Raw genomic sequence first — 19,976 nt, forward strand, 5'->3', positions numbered from 1 at the left:
GACCTTAAACTGGACTAAGTGGGTTTGAGAATCTCATGTTTAAATTATGTAAAATATATATGGCAATTGCAATTAAATAGCATGGTCATGATGTCATCTGCAGATGAACAGGAAAATTGCATTTTGCATTCACTGCAGCAGTGTGACTGTTTCAATGCTCCCAGAAATCCATTAAATTCTCAAAATTCCAAATATAAACAAATTCATAAATAAAAAAACAAAATTGCATGTATAAAAATAGACACTGATATAGCAAACAGTACTAAACAACACTAGGACTTGGGACAGGTCTACTAATAGAAAAAAAGGGAATTGTTATGAATTGTTTTGGATTAGCCGTATTTTTAAAAACCTTTAGTTGGGTTTTCATACATTTAGGTTATAGATTTTGTTGGTGTCTGACCTCATTTTACAAGAGTTGTAAACATTTTTGTCTTTCTGGCACCATTTTGTTTGTCATGTTAGCTGCCATTTTGTAGGTTCTTTGAAGATTTTCGTTAGAGTGGTTACCACCGTGTGATGACCACTGACTTCCTGATCATCTGAGATTGTACAAAAAAATTAATTTGTCGTTGTATGCTTTGCTTGTTTTTAAACTTTAATAACAAACCTCTGGGCTTCACTTTTCTGACCATGAATTATTGTAAAATCTGTGTGTTTTGGGTGAACGATAGGACTGATTTGGCCTTCAGACTTTAGCTTGATGACTTCTCTTAGTTTCTTCATAAAAGTTCTCTTGCCTTCAGCATCATGCTTAACAGCAATGATACTTGTACGCACACCAAAATATAAATTCTGGCTGACATGAAAGCAAATGTTTTAAATAAGAGAGAATATTGGGAAATATAAACGATTAGTTGATCTGAAATAAAAAATGAACATCTCTACATATATAAAATCCAACACCTGTCTGTCTGTCTGTATGTCTGTCTGCTTTTCACGAGAGAACTACTTAATGGATTTAGATCGGGGTTTTTTTTATAATTTGCTTGAACATTCCAGATTGATTTTGCGACTTCTCACTAAGTATCATAGTTCAGTTGCAGCACCGATTTATTCACGCGAATCCGCGAGAGAGGCTATGGGCCAAGGGCTTAAGGTCATTGACCTTTTGGAAGATGATTGTTTGGCCCAGTCTGAGGTCCAGAGCACACTTTTATCAGGGATTTTTCTGTAGTTTACTCCGTTCTGCTTTCCTTCAACCTTGACTAGTCTCCGGGTCCCTGCCCTGTGTGCCAAAGTGCTAGGAAGGTGTGGTGTGGGAGACTAGCGGTGTCTGGTTTTCTGCCAATGTAATGTTTAGAACTGAAGACAAACAGTTCAATTTTGGTTTTAGAAGATCAGAAGATCTTGTTTCTCATAGTCTGAGAGTTCTTCAGGTGTATTTTGCAAACTCCAAGCAGGCTTTCATGTGTCATCTGGCCACTCTGCCATAAAGTCCAGATTAGTACAGTAGAATGTTGCAGTGGTGACTGTCCTCCTGGATGTCTTTCCAGTATACACAGTGGTTCTTTGGAGCTCAGCAAGAGTGACCATTGGGTTCTTGGTCACATTTATCAATGTCAATGACCTCCCCCACTAATTGCTCAGTTTGGCCAGGCAGCCAGCTCTAGGAAGAATCATGGTTGTTCCAAACGTATTCCATTTAAGAATTATGAAGGCCACTGTACTCTTGGTAACCTTCAATGATGCAGAAATATTTTATAGCATTCCCCAGATCCGTTCCTTGACACAATCTTATTTCTACGTTCTACAGGTAATTCCTTTGACCTCCTGGCTTAGTTTGTGCTCTGATACACATTATCAAATGTGAGATCTCCTATAGACAGGTGTGTGCCTTTCCTAATCACGCACAAATAACTGAAGTGACCACAAGTGGACTCCAAACAAGGTTTGGAACCATCTAAATGATGATCAGTAGAATGAGATGCACAAGAGCTTAATGTCAAGTGTCATACCAAAGGGTCTGAATACTCATGCCAATGTGATAACGGGGCATTGAGTATTGTGTGATGTGAGAAAATAAAAACAATTTAAATGCTATTGGTATACAACTGCAACATAATAAAAGGTGAAAATAATGAAGGAGTCTGAATACTTTCTGAAGGCTCTGTAGATAGCTAACTATCACATGTGAGACTGAGGAAAGACCTCTTGACCTGGACTAATCAAGGAACTGAAAAGTTTTATTGTCTACTCCATTCTAAAGGTGCTAAAACCCATGGTCCACATGGGCTTTTGAAAAGAATTTTAAAAATTGAATGTTTGTAACAGTACATAAGAATGATATGGAAAATCTCTCATTAACACTTACATAGATTTTCATCCATCCATCCATCCATCCATTATCCAACCTGCTATAGCCTAGATTTTCTCAGTGTGCAAATATGAGAGAAGACATGATTTTGCACCCTGACATATTTATTTCAGTATGCTGTACTCCCATTTGGACATCACAGAAATAAAGTGAAATTTCAGTTATTAATGTATTAAAACAAAATCAATAATGTGTTACTGCAGATTAAGTTATGCAGTAAAATTAATCACAGCACAACATGAGAAGGGCATATGCGGCATCTGTGTGTGGTGACATACGCTCTGAGTGAGGCAAGACTAACACAAAAAATATGTATTAGGGCAAGTGAGGACAAATGTTTAGTTTACATAATTGGCTGGGGATTAATAAAAAATAAGGAGATTAAGGGGCTGCAGCAATTCAGGATTGGCTATTCGCCAAAAACAAGAAAAATGGTCATAACATTTATGGGACTTACCGCCTAGTACAACAATTTCATTAGGAGTTTTACCACTACTGCTGCACTTTTGACACATCTAACTCAGAGTTTTGGAGTGTTAAGAGGAGACATTTTGTATTTCTCCATTTAAAGAAGGGATTCTTCACTGGTCTGGTGAATTTTCTAAAGTAATTGTTGCCCAGAATGAAGAATTAGACATTGGCCTTTAGGAGATAGTGCCCCCGGTCTAGAAGGGTGAGGAACCTTCTGTGCTTTTTACGTTTATAATCTCGAATCTTTGAGGTTCAGGCCATCAAGGTCTTCAGAGGACCAAACAGTTTTATCCATCCAACCATCCATTTTCCAACCTGCTGAATCCGAACACAGGGTCACGGGGGTCTGCTGGAGCCAATCCCAGCCAACATAGGGCACAAGGCAGGAACCAATCCTGGGCAGGGTGCCAACCCACAAACAGTTTTATGTATTCACTCAAATTAACTTTTAGAGATACAAGGAAATAAGAAATGCAATCCCAGATTATGAGGCAGTTTTTAATTCTGCAGCCTTTTAACCTTCATGGTACGTCATACTGATAATATGCATTGGAACACAGCCATTATATTTTTTCTAGAAGTAGGCAGATCTTACAATCAAACTCAATGTACTGTAAATGGGGCATGAAGATGACAGACTGTGTGGAAATCGTGTTGCAATGTTAATGTGAATGACATCAGCATTTTATACTAAATGAAACGTGTGTGGGCAGCACGGTGGACCGGTGGCCCGGTGGGTAGCGCTGCTGCCTCACAGTTAGGAGACCCAGGTTCGCTTCCCGGGTCCTTCCTGAGTGGAGTTTGCATGTTCTCCCCATGTCTGCGTGGGTTCCTCCAGGTGCTCCAGTTTCCTCCCACAGTCCAAAGACATGCAGGTTAGGTGCATTGGTGATTCTAACTTGTGCTTGGTGTGTGTGTGTGTGCGCCCTGCGGTGGGCTGGCACCCTGCCTGGGGTTTGTTTCCTGCCTTGCGCCCTGTGTTGGCTGGGATTGGCTCCAGCAGACCCCTGTGACCCTGTAGTTAGGATATAACGAGTTGGATAATGGATGGATGAAACGTGTGTACTCTTACACAGGCAGTGGGTAAGGACAGCATCTACCCAAAAAGCAGAGGCTGAATAAACAAGAAAGGCAAGAATTGGCCAAATGAAAAATAAAAATGAAAATCCAAAAGGGTCAAAAAAGACTGAAATAAAAACTGATAAACAAATATGAATGTTTTCTGTGAAGAACACATGAAACGTTAACATGTTTTACAAAAGCCAGGAATTCATTTGGGAGGAAAGGATGTATCAAAGATGACCTGCATTGTGATGAATAAGATGGAAAACAAAGGAAAAAAGTATGACTGAGTGTTCAAATAGAATATCTTCTCTCTGGTGATGGTGTGCATTAAGTAAATAGTTTTATATGTTAAAGCACCAGCCACATCTGTCAGCAATAGGTACAAATTTCCACAATATAGAAACTGGACCTTCATTTCTCAGTATACATCAATTGATTTAATTTTGTTTGACTGCAGTCTCCCAAGATTTAAACATTTTAACTCCAATGAGTCATTAAAAAATCACATTCTTCATTTTGCTAATATATCAATATTTTTCCAGTTTCAGCATTAACAACTGTACATTTTAACTAATAGAAAAAAATGAGGCAACAATTTTGGCATTGCTAGGAGCCAGAATTGATCACAGAATTAAAAGCAACATGTTGTTAAAATGCAAGTGAGGGCTGAATAAGTGGGTTAAGAAAATGGATGTGTCATTGGAGTTTTACTCATCACTGAACAGTCACCCAGCTGATATGGACGCAGCTTTTAACCCTGCTAAACATTGTGCTTACCACCTGCTTTTATAAAAGACTAGCTGTTTGCATAGTAGTGAAACGGGACAAACTTTAAAAATATGTAATAATTTCTATTGAGAAGAAGTTATATTGATAGCTTTTGCTTTTATACCTGAGGGCCTCTTGATACACAATATTTTTGGTTTTGCTGTCAGGGGTGAGAATGTAGCTGTGATCTCTTTGCCAATAATGTAAAACATTGGCAAGGTATCACTGGCCAAGCGGAGGGTAGGCACGCTCCAACGTGAAACGTCACCACTGTATCTGATCGTGTTCACCTCTGATGGGAGAGCGTCCCCCGCGTGGGGAGAAGAACACGTGGCTGTGATATCTCTGCTAATAAGCAGGTACCATCTAAAACACAAGTAGCTGTGATCTCTCTCTGAAAAATGTCAAATGTTACTCTTCAAAAATCTCTAGATGATGATGTCTGCTGAACAAACAGGTATCGGTAGCTAAGTGGCGAGAGGTAGAGTGACTCGAACGGAGGCTGCAGTGTGAGTGAGGATGGCCCTGCCCGGCTCCCTAGTCCTGAGGTCCCGGCTCCCCCTCCCCTCGGCGTCCAGGCTGTCTCTCGGATTCAGTTGAATACATCTGTGCCGCAACCAAACTATAATACTTCAACTGGAATGTTCAAGCAAATTATAGAAAAAACCTGACCTAAAACTATGAAGTAGTCCTCTTGTGAAACACGGACAGACAGACAGGCACACATTGGATTTTAAATATATAGAGACCAGTAACAGTGCACTACACAATTGACTTGAGCAGTCCTAGTTTTCAGACTCTTTCTCTGTCTCTATTTAGCATTCATTTGCTCAGAGGCTGTTCCCCTTGCTGCATCCTGAGCAGCTCGTCTTTTCTCCACTCTAGCAGCCCACTTCTTCTCTTCTTTCGTCGGCATCTTTTCGCATTAAAATTGAGTCAGTGCTTGTGTTGCAACTACTTATAGTAGTACATTTTCCTTAATTTTTCACTTAAGCTGGCACGTAAGTCTTCGATCTGCCTCAAGAATTATTTAAGATATGAAGAGGTAGGGGAAGTGATGGCGAAGGTGGTAGGGATGAGAACAGCGGAAGTACACATGCGCCACACAGCCACCCTGCTGGCCTGCTGAGAGCTGATTCTGCAATAAAATAAAAATAAAAAGAGGAATAATCTTGGAGGTCAGTCATCACCTCGAAAGCGGACAGTAGAGGTCAAGTAGTATATGTGTACCAAATTTCAGGTCAATAGGTCAAACGGTTTGCGAGCTACAGGTGATTTAAAATCCTGGACAGACAAACGAACAGCTGCAGTAGCGTATCCTCTTTAATAAAACCCCTGTGTGCATCCAGGTATTCGTGTGTGTGTCTTTTGATGAAGTGCGCATGCGCGAGGCTCGGTGCGACACGCACGACCGGCATCGTGGACGCACACACACTGGAAGCTGGGCACACAGTGAATGGCGTAGCCGCGGCCGCGCATGATAAGCAAATAAAGGACATCATTGCTGGGGAGAGTGCTGATTGGATAGTTGCGTCCACGCACATAAAATCCATTGCTGGGGAGACGCCACACATACTGCCCCGTGCATGTTTACTAACTAACTATCTACTAACAACATGCCACCCAAAAAAAAGGACACGTCAAGTAGGACAAAAGACACAGACACTCAAATCGTATATAAGCAACATCTCCTCAGCAAGTAAACATCAACAAAAGAAAGGCTGAAAGACAAAGAAAAATACGAGCAAATAGATCGATTGTAAAAAAGAAAATGAGCGTCAGAATATTCCCCTTATTGATTTGGCTCTATCCTCTACTAATTTACCCTTTACCATAAGAAGGCGACAATTTCCAGTTACATTAGCCTTTGCCATAACAATTAATAAAACTCAAGGGCAAACCTTAGAAAAAGTTGCCATTTACTTACCAGAACCAGTATTCAGCCACGGTCAGTTATATGTTGCATTATCAAGAGTTAGAAGTTTTACAGATGTTGTTGTCAACGTTTTAGATGGTCCTGAACAAGAGTGTTTATAAAAAATGTTGTCTATCATGAAATTTTATTGAAAAATTTCCTGAGGTAAAAAAATAAAAACATTTTCCTAAATATCTTCTTCAGATATTGTGTATTACAGATTGTTACAAAGTTTTACACTAAGGCAATATTAATTATACTTACTGTATTGTCATATACGTTTCTATTTTATTTTTAATATTATGTTACTTTAGGCTTCTTGCAAAAATATTTTTAACAAAAAAATTAAGACAACAAACAGAATGAGGTCAGGGTCCCTTGCCATTTAATATAGACTGTTCCTAATAATGTTTATGCAATACTGTTCTAGCGGCCGTTTTGTAACGGACTTAATGTCTAGTTATATATAAAGATGATGTAGGTTTGTCACAGTGACATTCAGAGTCTGGGTTCAAATTCCAGCCTGATGATGGTCTGTGTGGAGTTAGCACTTCCTCAGTTTGTCTCTGTAGGTTTTCCTTTGGCTATTTCTGTTTTCAAGGATGTGTATGTTGTGTTAACTGGTGATTCTGAAGTGGCTAAGTTTGTGCAGGTGGATACTGCAATAGTTGAATGCCATGCCCAAATCTGTTTCCCAATTTACCCTCAGTAATGTCAAGAGAGACTTTTAGCCCTAACATTCCAGGATTGGATTGGGTGGGTTTGAGAATTTGACTTTATGCCATATTTTGTTATATCAGGCCACCTCAGATCGCATTCATACTAAATGTGTTTTCTGGCCCTTAACAGACAAACTTTGAGTACATTTGTCAGCAGACAGTGCAATGGACTGGCACCTTGTTCATTCATCTTTACCTTTCCTGGGATCCAATTCTGCCAGGATTACCAGTAGCCCCTGTCACACATTCATGTCGGAGGACCTTCTCATGGGCTCGAACGAGGTATGTGATAACCCACTGGGGTGAGGAGGAGTACTATTGCTGATGTTCTCTTCTTCTTCTCTCCCCATAGCTCTGAGAAACCTCCCAATGAGGGCACTTAGGCCCTCCCCTTCCAGGAGATGCCATCATGAGAATGAGTTGTCTTTTTCCCGAGACCAAACTGCTGGACGGAGCACCAAACGATTGACCCTTGCGTTAAAAGAAGCTGCCAAAACACAGCCTGTTATTTTGAGCCTGGGTGGCCATCTGTTTTGTTTGATTTTCACGACTCTGATTGAGTTGAACTCCATTAAGTAAACGGGACGACGCAGTTGGTGTCCCAGCTTTTTTCTGATTGTCCATCCTGTGTTCCTGCACCCGGCCACATCCCTTAAAACCTTTAATTGGACAGAGCAGTTTAGAGAGGGTCATGCTAGGTTGTATTTTTTATGCTATTTAACAATGCCAATCTGCTTGGTACCACACCCCATAAACTGTGTCTTATTGTGCCAATAGATTTGTGAAAATTCCTAAATGTTTGTCAAACAAATTACACTTGTAGGGACATCTTGAAGAAACCTGCTGAAATGCTGTATGACAGGCTGATGATCACATGAAAAACATACGTGCTCTGGTTATAAATTATTATCATATGTCTTAAAATACTGTACCCATTCATAATAGTTTATTTTTGTTTTAAGCCCTGTAATATAAAGCATTACACAAAAGATTTTTCGAAATTTGAGATGGTACATGAAATAAAAAAGAAACAACCCAAAGAACTGAAAATTACGCAAACATGTAACACTGTATTTAGCAGTTGAATGCCTTTTGAATAGAAAGGGATGTAAAATTAGAACAGGAGAATAATCTGACAAGAACAAATGCTGTAGATTGGGATTTTACAGCAATGACTGTTATGTTGTGGGGACAGAGATGCAAATTTATGGAGACAAAGATAAAATAAAGCAAAGACACTGCTTATCGAGTAATATCCTGGAGAAGCAAGTCTGCATGGAAAAGCTTTATCCTGACAAGCATATCTTGAAGGTATAGTGACTCAAATGAAGAGACAATGCACCCTTCTAGAGACAATGCACAACATCTAGTTATTTCATAGCCAGGAAGGAGGCAATGATAAGAGCCCACTGAACAATAGATGACCTCCTTGGTCAGATTTTCAGCGCATTACTGTCTGCCTATGGAAAACTGCCCTGCCCAGTATTTTCCGAGGTGAAGTGGTAAATTATATGTTACAGCTTGTCTACTAAAAAAAAAAGAGATAATCTTTCATGAGTTCTGCCTAAAAACCCTTAATAATGTAGATTTTACATTCTGCACAAGCACCTCAGCTCCATAATACACGCAGCTTGACTTGAAACTGCCAAGTACTGTACTATCAATATACTTGTTCTCTTCATGGTGCGGTATTCTGCTATGACCGGTATGTTTATGCAAGTGCTAATAAAGGAGCAGCTATTTACTCCACCGAGGGGCAGGGGCCTCTCAGCAGATTGGAAGCGGGGGGCTCACTACATTTTTCTAAAAACCTCAAAAGACGTGGAGGTATTTGCATTTAGGAATGTCTGAGGAGTCACATATGTACTAAAATGTAGCGATCTAGAAGAGGGGAAGATGGTACTCAGTTAGATTTAAGAATTGGTAAAATGGTGTTTCTTTACCCTTTCCAGGACTCATCAATTGCAAAGTTAAACCTTGGCTAAGCAGTCATACTTTCCATACTGTTCTACTTGTAAAATCAGAGCAGGTTATGCAGATCCTTCACTCATGCATGTATTCATTCGTTCGATTTACAAAGCCACTTATTCCAGAGTCAGGGGAAACAGAGCCTATCCAGGCAGAACTGAGTGGCAGTCGGGAGATTCATCCTAACACGCATGTCTATAGGGTATGGGAAGAAATGAGAATACAAGGAGAAATGGAAAAAAAGGTCAAGGGATAAGAGGAGAACATGTGAACTCAGCTCGGAATGATAATGCCAGGGCTAAACATTACCACAATGCCACCCCTGAGCAGAGCGGATTGAAAAAAAAGTTAGTTATTAACTAGATATTTGCTACTGTTGGAATTCAGTTCAGAAAATGAACCAGAGAAGTAAATTACTGTATTTTATCCAGACAGTAGCATCTGGTTGTGTTCAGCTGCAATAAATTGGCTATTTCTTGTGGTGATTATATTTTTTCTATCTCTGTCAGCAGAGACTAATGAACATACAACTAAAACAACGTCAACCTTTACAAAAAATTCTAAATGAACTCGTTTCATACGTGCAAGGTTTCCTGTAAATTTACCAGTAAACAATTGAGTCAACTTCGTGTATTGATGAAAGCTAAGGTTAATATTGTTGTAAAGAGGAGTCAGAAACATGATGCAAGGATCTGAGACCTTCAAAAAAACCATGAAGCAGGAAGAAGCTTCACTGATCCGAGCAGTAAAGGATTAACTCAAGGAGGAAAAGCCCCAGACAGCTACCTACAGGCAGCGGCCTACACAGGCCTAAGAAGTGGGAGCTTCTTTTGAAATTTCAAAATATAACTGAAAAAGGCCTCACAAGGCAGAGAAAACATTAAACCCTGAGTTGTAAAAACAATCCAAGCAAAGAATTGCTACAAATGAACATATTTATTAAATAATAGAAAAAGAAACACAAAAATGACATAAGACCTAAAGGCCATGTCACATTAGACGGTGCTTTCAGTGGTTTTCAGTCATAGCCTCACTCTTACTTTTATCTTTTTCTAATGTTGTTCTTGTTATGTTTTCTTTGTCACCTTGTAAAACAGTATAAGTTACATCCTTTATAAGGAAATGTACTATGGAAAAACATTTTATTGTATTGGTTGTAACCTTCATTTACAAAATCTTAGTAAATTGGAATCAGCCACTGTGCACTCCTGTGAAAGCCAGTCTCTTAGTCTGGCTCCGTCAAACCAGTCTTTAACTTTCCCTGACAAAAATCAAATATGTTTGGTTTTGTCTTTAGTTGTTGGGATCGGGCTCTGTGTGCACAACAGCTGACATCCAATCAGTGCTCTTCTGCAAGGGCAATACATATAATGTAGTGATGAGGAATAAGGAACATGGGTGTTTTTGACTTCACAAACAGTACAGAGCTTTGTCTGTCTGATATCTTGTGTTTTACATACCACAACAGAATGAAAAAAAGAATACAAACACTAAGATTGTGGCTAAACTCGTTGTACCTGTTAACCCTTCGTACAGCACCTGCTCCTTCAGTTAGCATGCTATTGGCTGTGAGAAAAAGTAGCAAGCAGGATTGTGCTGGAAGTTTAGTATTCAGTGGACATGTCTAGTGCTTTTCAGTCATGTAAACTGATCAATTGTCAAGTATGACATACTCAATGACTACGATATGGTTTGTATACATTTTCTGTTACTTTTTAGGTTATTATCAATATATATTTCAAATATGGGTTTCTGAATACCAAAGACTCTGAGTATGAAGTATCTTGCCTATAGCAAATGTTCATTTTTGTACGAATTTTTGCTTTACTTGTTGTTTTACTTGTTGACTTGGATACAATTCCCAGAGTTCTCAGTGAGGCACTCATTAGTGATGTCATTTGGGAAACAGTATAAAGATCAAACACATACAGTATTAATACTTTAGTATTCGACCTTGATGGATAAATCTCTTATCGTTTTCCCATAAGAACTCTACTTTAACTTACTCCCACTTACTCTTGAACTTTGATTCTGATTTTCTTTGATTGCACTGTAGTTTTGGTGAAAGATCAGTTTTGATTTCTGGTATTGACCTTGGAATTCCCCCGTCATACACATTCTTCCAATCACAATCTATTTTTCTTTAACTGTCTCTGCAGAGTTAATATAGATGAGAAGTCACATAACGAGAGATCAACTTAAAAGGAGGAAAGAGGATGATTTAGAAGTCCAAATACATAATCCAAAATGAGAAACTGAAGAAAAGATGAGAAAATACACAAAAAAGGTAATACTCACAAATTTCCAATCAAAAATCACTGCATCAGTGCTGGGTCTCATTTGTGACAGAGAATATGAAGCCAAAAGGAGAACCCAGCATGTGTAGTGTCAGGGTGGCCCCACCTCCCGGGGTTCCACCCACAAACCAAATGAGATGGTGGCATAGTTAAATAAACAGTACATCATTAATAAAGAATAACAACTAAGATAAATCATCTGAAAGCATGAAAAATAATAATTCAAACATAACATAAAACAGAAAGTAAATACAAGCCTGGGAAAAACTCTTGACTGCAACATACCAAATATTTGCCAAAAGAATAAGCTATTCTAATATACATGCTAGACACCATTTCATGGTAACATTCTATATTTTCATTTTTTTGTACTCCTGTAAAATTACTTGAACATTAGGTGACCTCAGTATGGACGTTTGCTGCATTATATTGGCTAACAGGCTGAATTCAAACAGAAATAATGTAAGAACATTTGTATTATCTGCCAGTTAGTCACTCATTGTTTTATATAATTTGTCATAGTGAATGCTGTCTGAAAGCACTTTAGAAATGGAGTGTAGTTCTTTTAATGTATTATGTCAATGGCAGCATAATGGTCATGCACTGAGACAGCTAAAATTTTGCAACATTCAAATAAGTGCTGTAAAAGGCAAAATACATTATAGAAAAAGATGACTCAGTACTTCAAATGTGAAAAGTTTGAAAGCTTCACTTTGGACCAGAGTGGTGAGGATTGAACTGATGGATCAGGTCCAGCTAGAGTCCAACTATCTCAAAGATGTAATCCATTTGGTGACACCATAACACAAATATGGATTTTAGTAGAGTGTAGAATTATGATTCAGTAAAAGTGGACAACAGAAGTCACTATACCCCACACACTCACCTCGCAGATAGCGTCTCAACACGCTTCTATTAGCAGATGAGAACTGTATAGAATTTATATCCAAACAAATCAGTTTCTTCTTAGAGACTAATACATCCTCAGAGATCTCTGCAGGAATGCTCTGGGAAACTCTTAAGGCCTTCTTAAGAGGACAGATTATTTCATATCTTTCCCACAAAAATAAATTAGAAACCAAGAAAGTATCAGAGCTAAAAAGTGAAATTACTAGAATAGATGTAGAACATGCCAGGCTTCCAAGCGAGGCTCTACATAGGAAAAGGCAGGCTCTGCATTCAGAACTAAACCTCTTGACAACTAAAGAAACTGAACAACTAATTTATAAATCCAGACATCATTACTTTGAACATGGAGAGAAAGCTAATAAGCTTTTAGCTCAACAAATCCACAAGCAAGAAGTTTACGCAATCCCAGTAATCACCAACTCGAACGGAGACAAAATCATCGACCATAAAAATATAATGCACACATTTAGAGACTACTATAAATCCTTATATTCTACTGAGTTTAAAGAAGAAAGCACACAATCTAATACATTTCTGGATACATTACAGATACCACAAATAGATATTCATAGTGCGGAGGAACTGGATAAACTTCTGGTGCTATCAGAATTACTAGATGTTATAAAGTCACTTCAACACGGGAAAGCAGCAGGCCCTGATGGCTACCCTGCAGAATTTTATAAGAAATTCTCTGCTCAGCTAGCTCCCCTCCTATTAGCAACATTTGCAGAAACCAGAGACAATCAAACTCTTCCTCAAACTTTTCGCCAAGCATTAATCACCATCTTTCCTAAAGAAAATAAGGACTTATTACAATGTGCATCATACAAACCAATTTCACTTCTGAATAATGACATTAATATACTCTCAGAAATCATAGCTAGAAGGATGGAGAAAGTGCTCCCTTCGGTAATATCACAAGATCAAACTGGATTTATCAAGGGTCGACACTTATCTTGCAATCTTCAACGCCTGTTTAATGTAATATACTCACCAACAAAGTAAAACACCCAGAAATATTATTATCATTGGATGCAGAAAAAGCATTTGACATGATTGAATGGAAATACCTTTTCACTACATTAGAGAAATTTGGGTTTGGCCCGAACATTTGTGCATGGATCAAACTACTGTATACCAATCCAGAAGCTTCAGTTTGTATCAACAACATTTGTTCAGACTACTTTAAACTAGAACGAGGTACCAGACAAGGATGCCCTTGTCACCGCTGCTGTTTACAATCGCCATTGAACCACTGGCAGTTCACTGTCGAAATGCTGATCAGATAAAGGATTATCAGAGAAGGACTGGAACAGAAAATTTCTCTATATGCAGATGATATGGTACTGTATATATCAGACCCACAAAATTCTGTGCCTGCAGTCTTAACAGCACTCACAGAATTTCAAAAGATCTCTGGTCTCAGAATTAATCTGAATAAAAGTGTACTCTTTCCAGTGAATTCTCAAGCATATAATATTAGATTAGACACCCTACCTTTTATCATTGCAGAACAGTTTAAATACCTAGGGGTAAACATCACAAGTAAACATAAAGCTCTTTATCAACAAAATTTGCCGTCTGCATGGAAAAAATTAAGCAAGACTTGCATAGATGGTCAACCCTTCATCTCACTCTAGCTGGAAGAATTAACACTGTTAAGATGAATATTCTTCCTAAGCTTCTTTTTTATTTCAAAACATTCAATATACATAATAAATCATTTTTAAGCAATTAGATTCAACAATAACCTCATTTATTTGGAACTCAAAACATCCACATATCCAAAGAGCGACCCTACAAAAACCTAAGGCAGAAGGTGGCATGGCTCTACCTAACTTTCAGTTTTATTACTGGGCAGCAAACATACAAGCTATAAAAACCTGGACACAAATAGATGAACATACACAGACCTGGCCCGCAATAGAAGTAAAATCCTGCAGTACTTCTTTATATTCCCTGCTTTGTGCCCCAATAAATGCAAGTTATCGCAATATACTAATAACCCAATTGTGCTTCACTCACTCAGAATATGGAACCAATGTAGAAAGCATTTTAAGATGGAGAAGCTTTTATCTGTGGCACCTCTGCAAGAGAACCACCTCTTTCAACCTTCGCAAACATATGCAGTTTTTAATATCTGGAAAAAATTTGGGATTAACTTGCTTAGAGATCTTTATATAGACAAAATCTTTGCATCCTATGAACAATTACATTCTAAATTTAACATTCCAACTACACATTTCTTTCACTATCTTCAAATTAGGAACTTTGTTAAACAGAACCTGCCATTTTTCCTCTTTCCTTTGGGTTCCTTTGCACCCTTGTCCATGCTGGAAAAAATATTGCTCAATTTCAAGTACTTAGACACCATCTCTGCAATATATAAAATTATTTTACAGTCCCTCCCTTTCAAAGATCCAAGAGGACACTGGGAAAAAGATCTCTTAATCAATATATCAGAAAAGGAGTGGAAAATAGCAATGCAGAGAATTCACTCGAGCTCCATATGCGCAAAGCATACAATTATTCAACTCAAAATTATATATCGAGCACATCTGTCTCGACTAAAACTCTCCAAAATGTTTCCAGGGCATGATCCAACCTGCGAACGCTGCAATCAAGTCCCAGCCTCACTGGGTCACATGTTCTGGGCCTGCACCAAATTAACATCATTCTGGACCAAAATTTTTAATTACCTTTCAGACGGCCTTGGTCTCACAATCCCTCCTAACCCATTAACAGCTGTTTTTGGGGTTCTTCCTGATGGGTTTAAAGTGGAGAAGGACAAACAAACTGTGATTGCATTCACTACACTGTTGGCACGCAGACTTATTTTGCTAAACTGGAAGAATCCTAAATCTCCTCTTTTAGGTCAGTGGGAAACCAATGCTTTATACTATTTGAAATTAGAAAAAATCAAATACTCAGTTAGAGGATCTGTACAGATTTTGTTCAAAACATGGCAGGATCTAATCAATAATATTTTAGAATAAGCTCTTAAAGCACCGAGGAAGCCATTATTTCCGCATTTCTTTTTCTTCTCCATTCATCTCTATTGGCTTATCAAACTCATCGATTTAGGTATGTTTACAAGCCTTAAGTTTTACTCCATTGGCCATGCTCTCTCTCTCTCAGCGGTGGGGGTCGACTTGCTCTCAGTCCTACTTTTTGTAAACATTGGTTGATTTGTATGGAATGATTACAATAAAATTAATTAAAAAAAGAAAAAGTGGACAACAGAAACACTACTGCACATTTACTTCAATGGACTGTACGAGTATTCCAGCAGAGCACTCCAAATGTGTAGGTAGTACTGGAAAAAATCTAAGCAGCTGCAACAAGAGAAATGTCATATATAAGAGAAGTGTTATATAAAGGAATACCATCCATCTTCTAACCCGCTGAATCCAGATAAAGGGTCACGGGGGTCTGCTGGAGCCAATCCCAGCCAACACAGGGCACAATCCTGGGCAGGGCACCAACCCACCGCAGGACACACACAAACACACCCACACACCAAGGCCAATTTAGAATCGCCAGTCCACCTAACCTGCATGTCTTTGGACTGTGGGAGGAAACCGGAGCGCCCGGAGGAAACCCACACAGACACGGGGAGAACATGCAAACTCCACGAGGGAGGACCCGGGAAGTGAACCCGGGTCTCCTAACTGCGAGGCAGCAGCACTACCACTGCGCCACCGTGCCGTCCATATAAAGGAATACTCCAGCGAAAAATGATACTTTAATATGCTATTTACTCCACATAGTTAGTAATGATGGTGGAGAAATTTTTTTTTCTGTTTTCATGGGCAATGGAGATAACAAAATTTCTGATAGAACAGCAGCCTATGGTGAGCAATGCTGGACAACAGAAAATGAGATCAAAAACGTCCATGAAAAACTCTCCCGTTACTCGTGTTGCTTAATCCACATGTCAAGTCACTCAATTGTAAGCTCACAATGCAAATGCATCCATTAGTTGCTAAAATATTGGTAAATGATGTAAATACATCCAGAAAATGAAAGTAGCTTACAAGCAGGAAGCCCCTTCGCATGTCTTTTCAATTGAAGACAGGACCCTCGACCAATGAATCAGAGGGTGAGGCGGGTCTTCAATTCAAAAGTGTGACCCTGTGAGAACGGGCTTCCTCTTTGTGGACTACTTTCATTTTCCGGAGCTATTTATTTACCAATATTTCAGCAAACAATGCATGCATTTTGAAGGTTTTGATCAAATGACTGGATGGCTTGACATGTGGATTAGCAACATGACTAACTGGACATTCTTGATATTGTTTGCTGCTGTCCAGTGCTGGTCACTATGGATTCCCATTCTATCATTCTCTACAAAAACATGAGGTTAACATTTTTACTCAGCCATCAGTACAAACTACATGAGATTAAGTATATATAATTTATTTGTTGAGTATTCCTTTAAATGCATTTGCAATACAGTAACTAATGAAAATTTGCATTACATACTACAATATATCATTCAGTGACAATCTGTATTAGGCAGAAGATGGAGAGAGTTGAGGTATTAACACATTGATGAAGATTTTCTTAAAAGAACAACATAAAGAATCTGTCATCAGATTTGAAGGCCCCCTCCACAGTCCCCACTATGCAATCCCCAGTGGAGGGTGGAGAGTCAAACGACAGAGGTCTCTAGGACTGTGACTGTGTCTGATTCTGTCTTTTGACTTTCTCCATTACAATTGACCACCCTGGTGGTTTATTTACTCCATGGATTCTGCTGAATAGGGTGTTGTTTTCATCTCCTCCATTATCACTTGGCCATAGTTCAACAATTATTTAATGGACAGAAACTGCTAGGTGCCATGTCCAGGGATTGTTCCTGCCTTATGCCCTGTGATTGCTGGGAGAGGCTCCAGCTTCTCCATGACCCAACCCTAGATTAGCAGGTTAGGAAGATGTCTGGCTGGTCCATTTATGTAAATCAGTTTCAAACCACTTTGTTTCCTGTCTGCATAAACAAATCTGTATCTTTAAGTGTAATTATTATTTATAAAGTTTGTATTTGTACCTACCTGTGAACCTGTCGTCGTGCTTCACTCAGTGAAGAGTGCTATACACAAGTAAACTGAATTGAGAACTTAATTTATATGAAATAAAGGTGCCCATATCAATTAAGTCTCATCTTAATATACCATATTACATAGAGGCTTTACAAAGTAAATAATCAGAATACAAAGCAATTTACAATTATGTGTTTCACAAAAGCTAAAAGAATTTAAATGTTGTCCATTAACAAGCCCACTTCATCTAATTCAGGGGCCAGAGCCTATCCCAATAGCACTGAACACGAGGCAGGTGGCCCGACCATTGCAGGACACACTCACACTCGCTCACATGGAAACACATTCGGGGTCACTAATACAAACATCTTGAATGTGAAGGAGCAGCAAATACAGAAATAGCATTCAAAGTCTACAGAGAGACAACCGAGTCTGGATTCAAACCTGGGAGTTTGGTGCCATGAGGTAGCAGACCTGACTGCTGCGACACACCATATTTATACAAAACAGCAAATGTTTTATTTTAATGAGTGACATATGTCCACTGCGTTTACCTACATTCAGATTTGCTTGCCACACTACTCCTATTTATTTATAGTATTTACCATCCTGTTTGGCCTTTTTGATAGTGTATATATAAAATTGGTAACCTTAAAACTGTAACATCAGTTTCATGTTTAATAAAAACATTTCCTGGACGAACTAATAGTAGAACTTATAGTCCATAAAAGGTTCCATACCTGTAAATGAGGAAACTAGAAATCCCAAAAATGGCAAAGGCAAGTCCAGTTCCCAAACCTACAATTCCAATGAGTGGCATATTATCTGCAAGGAAATGACAAGAGGCTTTTAGCATTAATCACTTGAGACACAAGAGAGTGAAATGAATGTTTTCTCAGATGAAATTCATGCAAATCATTAACACTTCCTAGTATTCAAAACATGCCAATGAAAATGAGACTTTTGCATTACACGATCTAATTCAATTTGTGCAATCCTATTAGTCTTAGAAGTATGGAGTCATCTTTTTAATTTAATTTGATTTCCATAATAAACGTTAGACTGCCTGATGGGTCTTATGTATCATCGGGCAGTAGGACTTCATCTCATCACTCTTTGTGTTTTTGTAATCTGTGGGGATGTAATCAGCCCCCTTTGTTTTCAGTTTGTTCATTTTTGGGGGTCTTTTCACAGATTGTCTTGTGTCAAGCACTAAGGTTTGTTTGAGCTCATTACCACCATACCACAACAGAGGTAAAACTTCAAACTGGGCCCAGCCACATTTAGCATCAAGATATGAGATTACAGCCAAAGGACCAGAAACATTGCAGGGGGCACTGACGAATGCTATTTCATGTATTCCATCATAAACTTATTTATTTAGAATTTGTTGATTTTCTTTTTTCTTGCATTTTTTGTTTAATCTACTGTAGAGCACTTTGAGTTACGCACCTTGTATGAAAATGTGCTGTAGAAATGCATTGAATTGTCATTGTAAAGCAAAGTCACAAGAATAGAATTGAGCTGACAGCCCATACTGGATGCATTTGACTCTATAAATTGCTACAAGCTACGTATAAAGGTGGCTGTGCACTTGTCCAGTGGGTATAGCAGGACACTGAATACAAAGTCATCATTTTACAATATAGTAAAATTGAATTACAATATGGTAACCATCATGAAACACTGACACATGATGCCTGTTTACTTTGTCCATGCAAACATATGAAGTCAATGCAGTTATTGCCATCTGCCCAATCAGAAGAAACACCAATTATCTATATATCTACAGTATATGTATAGTCATGCATGTGTGCCTGGGGACCACTTTCCTGGCTCTGACTATGTAAGAGATACCAAGAGAGAGGGAGCACTGAGGCTAACTGTATCTTCTCCTTCTACTGCAGTTCTGACAAGAAAACCAATGATGATGCCTAGCATTTGCCCCACCCCTTCCACTTTGGACACCATAAAAACAGGCTTCCCCTGAAATATGGTGTTCATTTGGACCTGAGACATCAGTGTAGACAGAGCTCCTGCTGATGGCTCTTTTGTTAAATGCAATGCGATGCTAAATCAAGACATCCTTTTTTGTGCCTAGGCCTCTGCTTTTTTATTTATTTATTTTTGTTGATTTTTAGTATCTCTGTAAAATGGGAAAGCCTGGCTGGTGGCCCAACATTCTTTTTGTTAACCTCAGTCTGTTAACTTGTCATAATATATATATATATATATATATATATTCAAAATTATGTTAACACTAATGGATTATTTTTATCTTTACCACACCTTTGCAGATTGATGGATAGGTCATGGTGGACCATTGCCATGGCCTCCACACTCCCCTGATTTGACACCCTGTGATTTCTGGTTATGGGGGAGCGTGTTTATAGCAGGAAAGTTTGTGATATCAATGACCTGAAAGACAGATGTGGTATCATCTATTTCCCACAAAATGTGTGCCTGGGCTTTAAATGGTACTGTTGTTCGATGGCTTTTGTGTGC

General features: G+C 38.7%; 1 protein-coding gene across 1 annotated transcript in view; it reads right to left on the reverse strand.

The window, feature by feature from the left end:
• The window catches only part of LOC120532921 (atrial natriuretic peptide receptor 2), a 186,264-nt gene that overhangs the window by 105,512 nt on the left and 60,776 nt on the right, over nucleotides 1-19,976 (reverse strand). Inside the window, exon 4 of the mRNA XM_039759411.1 lies at nucleotides 18,212-18,296. Within this exon, the coding sequence (XP_039615345.1) occupies nucleotides 18,212-18,296 (85 nt within the window). The remainder of the gene's footprint in view (nucleotides 1-18,211; nucleotides 18,297-19,976) is intronic.

Source organism: Polypterus senegalus, chromosome 7 (genome assembly GCF_016835505.1).
Source record: "Polypterus senegalus isolate Bchr_013 chromosome 7, ASM1683550v1, whole genome shotgun sequence".
Classification (NCBI taxonomy): domain Eukaryota; kingdom Metazoa; phylum Chordata; class Cladistia; order Polypteriformes; family Polypteridae; genus Polypterus; species Polypterus senegalus.